This window comes from Oncorhynchus clarkii, chromosome 22, assembly GCF_045791955.1.
Source record: "Oncorhynchus clarkii lewisi isolate Uvic-CL-2024 chromosome 22, UVic_Ocla_1.0, whole genome shotgun sequence".
Lineage (NCBI taxonomy): Eukaryota > Metazoa > Chordata > Actinopteri > Salmoniformes > Salmonidae > Oncorhynchus > Oncorhynchus clarkii.
In genome coordinates, this window is record NC_092168.1 from 46,708,926 (window position 1) to 46,716,743 (window position 7,818).

Below are 7,818 nucleotides of genomic sequence, written 5' to 3' on the forward strand. Positions count from 1 at the left end.
ATGCAACTTTTTGGGTTCTGAAGTACAGATGAGATGTTTTTGAGTCAAGAGTTTTGTGTAATGGCGTAGGTTATTGACCAGATCAACGGTATAAGAACGAAAAACAAATTCCAAGCTATGTGTAGTCTATTAAAATATGTATGAAAAAAATATATATACAGTGTATTCGTAAAGTATTCAGACCCCTTCTCTTTTCCCACATTTTGTTACATTACAGCCTTATTCAAAAATGTATTATATACATTTTCCTCATCAATCTACACACAATACCCCATGATGACATCACAATACCCCATAATGACATCACAATACCCCATGATGACATCACAATACCCCATAATGACATCACAATACCCCATGATGACATCACAATACCCCATGATGACAAAGCAAAAAAAGGTTTTTAGAATTTTTTGCAAATGTATAAAACATTTTAAAAAACAGAAATAACCTATTTACATTAGTATTCAGACCCTGAGACTCGAAATTGATCTCAGGTGCATCCTGTTTCTATTGATCATCCTTCAGATGTTTCTACAAGTTGATTGGAGTCCACCTATGGTAAATTCAATTGATTGGACATGATTTGGAAAGGCACACACCTGTCTATATAAGGTACCACAGTCGACAGGTGCATGTCAGAGCAAAAATAAAGCCATGAGGTCGAAGGAATTGTCCGTAGAGCTCAGAGACAGGAATGTGTTGAGGTACAGATCTGGGGAATGGAACCAAAATATGTCTGCAGCATTGAAGGTCCCCAAGAACACAGTGGCCTCCATCATTCTTAAATGGAAGAAGTTTGGAACCACCAAGACTCTTCCTAGAGCTGGCTGCCTGGCCAAACTGAGCAATCGGGGGAGAAGGGCCTTGGTCAGGGAGGTGACTAAGAACCCGATGGTCACTCTGTCAAAGCTCCAGAGTTCCTCTGTGGAGATGGGAGAACCTTGTCCAGAAGGACAACCATCTCTGCAGCACTCCACCAACCAGACTGAAGCGACTCCTCAGTAAAAGGCACATAACAGCCCGCTTGGAGTTTGCCAAAAGGCACCTAAAGGACACTCAGACCGTGAGAAACAAGGTTCTCTGGTCTGATGAAACCAAGATTAAACTCTTTGGCCTGAATGCCAAGCGTCATGTCTGGAGAAAACCTGGCACCATCCCTACGGTGAAGCATGGTGGTGGCAGCATCATGCTGTGGGTAGTAATATACCCTCCCTGTGCAGTAGTATACCCTCCCTGTACAGTAATATACCCTCCCTGTCCAGTAATATACCCTCTCTGTACAGTAATATACCCTCCCTGTCTAGTAATATACCCCCCCTGTACAGTAATACACCCTCCCTGTCCAGTAATATACCCTCCCTGTCCAGTAATATACCCTCCCTGTCCAGTAATACACCCTCCCTGTCCAGTAATATACCCTCCCTGTCCAGTAGGTTACCCTCCCTGTCCAGTAATATACCCTCCCTGTGCGGTAGTATACCCTCCCTGTCCAGTAATACACCCTCCCTGTCCAGTAATACACCCTCTCTGTCCATTAATACACCCTCCCTGTCCAGTAATATACCCTCCCTGTTCAGTAATATACCCTCCCTGTCCAGTAGTATACCCTCCCTGTCCAGTAATACACCCTCCCTGTCCAGTTATACACCCTCTCTGTACATTAATACACCCTCCCTGTCCAGTAAAACACCCTCCCTGTCCAGTAATATACCCTCCCTGTCCAGTAATACACCCTCCCTGTCCAGTAATATACCCTCCCTGTACAGTAATACACCCTCCCTGTCCAGTAATATACCCTCTCTGTACAGTAGTATACCCTCCCTGTCCAGTAGTATACCCTCCCTGTCCAGTAATACACCCTCCCTGTCCAGTAATACACCCTCCCTGTCCAGTAATATACCCTCCCTGTCCAGTAATACACCCTCCCTGTCCAGTAATATACCCTCCCTGTCCAGTAATACACCCTCTCTGTCCATTAATACACCCTCCCTGTCCAGTAATACACCCTCCCTGTCCAGTAATACACCCTCCCTGTACAGTAATATACCCTCCCTGTACAGTAATACACCCTCCCTGTCCAGTAATACACCCTCCCTGTCCAGTAATACACCCTCCCTGTCCAGTAATACACCCTCCCTGTCCAGTAATACACCCTCTCTGTACAGTAGTATACCCTCCCTGTCCAGTAATACACCCTCCCTGTCCAGTAATATACCCTTCCTGTCCAGTAATACACCCTCCCTGTCCAGTAATACACCCTCCCTGTCCAGTAATATACCCTCCCTGTACAGTAATATACCCTCTCTGTCCAGTAATATACCCTCTCTGTCCAGTAATATACCCTCTCTGTACAGTAATTTACACTCTCTGTACAGTAATACACCCTCCCTGTACAGTAATATACCCTCCCTTTCCAGTAATATACCCTCTCTGTCCAGTAATACACCCTCCCTGTACAGTAATACACCCTCCCTGTGCAAGCCTAACCTCACCTAAGTTTGTGATGTACAGTATGTGTATCAGTGTTTGTGAATGTGCACCTGTGATTGTGCCTTCGGAAAAAAACATCCTCACGTTGTCTTACCTTTACACACACACATACACTGTCTCTCTCTCTATCTCGCTAACACACACACACACACACACACGTTCTCACACGTTCTCTCACAGTGCCCTCTTTGTTCTGGGGTATCCGTTTTGGAAGGGATTTCTGTCAGCGGGGTATTAGATAAGTGCTGCTGAAACTCACAGGCAGATTAACATTGTCCCATTACTGAGACCCGTGGGCTCTCATCCCCTGTGTGTGTGTGTGTGTGTGTGTGTGTACGTGCGTGCGCATGTTTGCTCCTATCCACTCAGAAAGGAACGGCCAGGAAGGAGTTAATTGAACATGACAATCACCTGTTCACAGATCACTAACACACTCACATACTCATCGTTAATGATAATACTTATTAAAGTCTCAGCCGGTAAGATTTAAGACATGTGTTTGACCCAGCCGTCCAATAATCCCCAGGTGTAGGGAGGTATTACATATCCACTATATCTTGTTGAGGTGCACAGCAGATTTATTTATCCACTTCGTAATCAATGGTAGTGTTGTAACTCGGTAACGTATAAATTCAGTAGTGTTCAGACTATAGGGTTGTGTTCATTAGGGCATAAAAGATATATAGCCATGAAAAACAAGCGTTTCTCATTGGTCATGTTCAGGACAGGTGGTACCTTTTGTAGTAGCTCGTCAGTCTTGTTTCTTCAGTTTCGTACCAATATACAGCCCAGCTCTGCAGTAGGAAGTGTCCGCTAGTGGTCAGGTCAGACAGCGTGGTTAATGTTGTGTGTGAACAGTAACCTGTTGTTTATCTATGGCAGTAGTTCTCAAAGTGGGGGGGGGGTCAAGTGAAGAGTTTGGGGGAAACTGAATAATATATATACAAGTGCATTCAGAAAGTTTTCAAACCCCCCCCTTGACTTTTTTTCCACAATTTGTTACGCTGAAGACATTTTCTAAAATGTATTAAAATTGTTTTTTTTTTCTCTCTCTCATCAATCTACACAAAATACCACATAATGACAAAGCAAAAAGCAGGTTTTTAGAAATTTTAGCAAATGTATAAAAAAAATACAAAAACTGAAATATCAAATTTCAGTAAGTATTCAGAACCTTTCCTTGGTTGAAGCACCTTGGGCAGCGATTACAGACTCGAGTCTTCTTGGGTATGATGCTACAAGCTTGGCACACCTGTATTTGGGGAGTTTCTCCCATTCTTCTCTGCAGATTCTCTCAAGCTCTGTCAGGTTGGATGTGGAGTGTCACTGCCCAGCTATTTTCAGGTCTCTCCAGAGATGTTTGATGGGGTTCAAGTCCGGGCTCTGGCTGGGCCACTCAAGGACATTCAGAGACTTGTCCCGAAGCCACTCCTGTGTTGTCTTGGCTGTGTGCTTAGGGTTGTTGTCCTGTTAGAAGGTGAACCTTCGCCACAGTCTGAAGACCGGAGTGTTCGGGAGGAGGTTTTCATCAAGGATCTCTCTGTACTCTGCTCCATTCATCTTTCCCTCAAACCTGACTAGTCTCCCAGTCCCTGCCTCTGAAAAAAATCCCCACAGCATAATGCTGCCTCCACCATGCTTCACCGTAGGGGTGGTGCCAGGTTTCCTCCAGACGTGACGCTTGGCATTCAGGCCAAAGAGTTCAATCTTGGTTTCATCAAACCAGAGAATCTTATGTCTCATGGTCTGAGAGTCTTTAGGTGCCTTTTGGCAAACTCCAAGTGGGCTGTCATGTGCCTTTTACTGAGGATTGGCTTCCGTCTGGCCACTCTACCATAAAGGCCTGATTGGTGGAGTGCTGCAGAGATGGTTGTCCTTCTGGAAGGTTCTCCCATCTCCACAGAGGAACTCTGGAGCTCTGACAGAGTGACCATCGGGTTCTTGGTTACCTGCCAGACCAAGGCCCTTCTCCCCTGATTGTTCAGCTTGGCTGGGAGGCCAGCTTTAGGAAGAGTCTTGGTAGTTCCAAACTTCCTTCAACCTCATGGCTTGGCATGGCTTGGTTTTGCTCTGACACGCATGTCTGGGTGGTTCCAAACTTCTTCCAAACTTCTTCCACTTCTTCCATTTAAGAATGTCACTGTGTTCTTGGGAACCTTCAATGCTGCAGATTTGTTTTGGTACTCGTGCCCAGATCTGTGCCTCGACACAATTCTGTCTCCGAGCTCTACGGACAATTCATTCAACCTCATGGCTTGTTTTTTTGCTCTGACATGCACTGTCAACTGTGAATAAGAACATCTGAAGGATGATCAATAGAAACAGGATGCACCTGAGCTCAATTTCAAGTCTCATAGCAAAGGCTCTGAATACTTAAAAATTAAGGTATGGAGGGATGGGATGGGGGGGGGTAAGGGGGTTAACGGTGGAGCATCTCCAGTTCTTCCTGTTCTGTTGGGAATGTAGCCAGGCTACAGTTTGGGTTGTATCTCTGTGCTTTACTGGATCTACAAACATACATCAACGTTCTGAGGTCTCAACACAACCTTCTCTTTTTTTTCCAAATAAATGTCAATGCAAATGTACAAATTGTTTTCGTGAGCTGTTGTTTTTTATTTTTTTATTTATAAACACAGAAAAGTTCTAACAGAAGTATCAGGATATTATTGCAATAGATATTTGAATATTAAAATTAGATATTCATATTTATTATAATAAATGTATATTTAAACATCTGACCAACTTGTGTTATAGTGTGGAGTGTGTAACACTACTGTCTTCACTGTTATGACCTCTCTCTCTCTCTCTCTCATCTCTCTCATCTCTCTCATCTCTCTCTCTCTCTCTCTCTCTCTCGCTCTTATCTCTCTCTCTCTCTCTCTCTTATCTCTCTCTCTCATCTCTCTCATCTCTCATCTCTCTCTCTCTCTCACCTCTCTCTCATCTCTCATCTCTCTCATCTCTCATCTCTCTCTCTCTCTCCCCTCTCTCTCATCTCTCATCTCTGTCTCTCTCTCTCACCTCTCTCTCTCAGGTCCTGTGTGCACGCTACAAACGTAGACATACTATCGACCAGCCAGGAGACTCCTCCCCTGCCCCCTCGCCGCTGCCCACTGACCCAGCCATGACTCTGCCCTCAGCGGGCACATATGGCCGGGGACCTGCCTCCTACAGGAACCGGCGCTACCACCGTAACTCGTCCCGCTCCCGGACCCAAACCCTGCCCCTGCCACAGACCCAGAACCAGACCCAATGCAGGTCCAGCCAGGCCTCACAAACCTCCCTTTCCTTGGCCTGTGAAGAGGAGGAAATGGAGATGGGGGCTCGCTCTAAATCCTGGAGGACCGGTCGAACCCGCTCTCTGTTCTCCCTGCCCAGCCTGGCAGGGTTCACCGGCTCTCGCTCCCGCTCTGCCGGGTCCTCCCCCGGAACCTCACCCAGCCCTACCCACCACAGAAGCCACTCCCACTCCCTTAGCTCCTCCCTGGTCCCACCCTTCCGTCTCAACGTGGATGCTCTGATTGGTGCGGAGGAGACGGATGTGGACACAGGGATAAAAGTGGATGCGGGCAGCATTGTTGACCTGTCGGTAGTGTCTGCATACTCTAGGAGTCGCAGACCCACGCCACCACGCCCTCTCTCTGCACCTCCGCGGGACCCAACCTCCTCCCCATCCCACGCCAACGTCAAGCCCAAGGCGTCAACGCTAGGCCGCCCTCCTGTTCCCATGAGAACCAGCAGCCTGGCCTCCTCCAATAGCATACCTTCCACCCTGCAGCGACCACGCCCCAACAGCGCTTTCTTGCCCCTGAGTGGCCAGCCTTCCCTGAGGGATCCCATCACGCGCAGCCAATTGGACAGCTCTAACAGCATTATTGGGGTGGTGTCTCAGAACAGGTCTGGCAAGGAGGTTGGGGTGGAGGACGACGACCAGGAGTTCTATATCTGACCAGTTAGTGGCGCTAGAGAGACACGCCGGCCAGCAGGAAGGGACAGGGACACTGAGTGACAACACAGCTCTGTTCTGCTCTGCCACCTGGGGGCTGGTTTAAGTCAGTGCAGAGGACAGTACAGTGGTTGTAGATAGACGCTTCATTCAAGTTCTTCATGACATCTTTGTGTTTCTACATAGTTTCTAACTAGATGTTTGTGCTATTTGTTATTTAATCAAGTTGTGGTATAAATGTGTAGCGCTTACTGAGATGGCTTAAAAACACATTGCAGACTACTCATATTTAAAACAGAGATGTTGTGAAACTATTGGACATAAATTAGATTTAAAACAGAGATGTTATGAAACTATTGGACATAAATTTGATTTAAAACAGATGTTATGAAACTATTGGACATAAATTAGATTTAAAACAGATATGTTATGAAACTATTGGACACGGCAGCTATACGACAGTGGAGTTTCATCTATCCTTGATTCCTCTCTCCTCACCTCCTTCTCAACGGTATTGGAGGAGAAGCTCCAAGGTTACTCCTCTTTGACCTTCTTCTCCAATCCGTTTAGCGAAAAGGAAGTTGAGGAGAGAGGATGTAAGGAATCGAGGAAAGACCAAATGAGAAAAGAACTCCTGATTCTGACACTTTTGGTGCAGTGGGTCCCTCTGGTGGTGATATTGTAATTGACGGCTAAACAGAATCTAGTTTAAAGTAGTAGTCGGTAATATGGAATGCTTTTGATTTTAACTGATTATTTCTATGTTCACCAAACTTTTTAATATTGATTAAAACATCAGATTATGTATGAATTAATAAAAATAAATACAAAATGAATGATTTTATGTGAACAGGGTCCCTTTAAGGTGATGTAACAGTGAGGCTGTGTGAACAACACACACCTAGCCTGTACTGTATTAAGGTAAGGGATGGTTTTAACACGCACTCAGTATGACATAAAGACAAAGGCTTGTTTTAGCTGAAATTACACCGCAACATGTTGGCTCTCAGTGTTGGCTGGTCTCTGTATGGCTCTCGGTCGTCCCTGTGAGGACTTTACCAGGTGTGACTCTCCTTAAGCGGCCGATGAGCCTGAACAGAGGAAATCCCACATTGCCTTTCTTCATATGGACGTCATGGCGAGGTCTCCGTGAGCTCTGCAGAGGTGATGTCATCGCTGGCCAATCAGAAAAGAGAGTTGTGTAATCCATTGTTCCGCGGTTCAGGTTATCCATAGTGTCTCAGGTTTTGTTGTGTGTGTGTTTCTCTGTGTCTCTGTTTGTGTGTGTGTGTGTGTGTGTGTGTGTGTGTTTGTGTGTGGTTCTGTGTGTGTTTGTTTCTTTCTGTGTGTGTGTTATTTTTATTTTTTTAATTGTGTGT

The 7,818-nt window shown here is 45.7% G+C and overlaps 1 protein-coding gene across 2 annotated transcripts in view; it reads left to right on the plus strand.

Annotated features, from left to right (window-relative positions):
• Nucleotides 1-7,271, plus strand: part of LOC139380352 (protein FAM124A) — a 64,449-nt gene extending 57,178 nt beyond the window's left edge. For both annotated transcript variants that reach the window (XM_071122967.1, XM_071122966.1), the window contains one exon: nucleotides 5,528-7,271. In XM_071122967.1, coding sequence (XP_070979068.1) covers nucleotides 5,528-6,442 — 915 coding nt within the window. In that variant the 3' untranslated portion in view covers nucleotides 6,443-7,271. The remainder of the gene's footprint in view (nucleotides 1-5,527) is intronic.
• The last annotated feature ends 547 nt before the right edge of the window (nucleotides 7,272-7,818 follow it).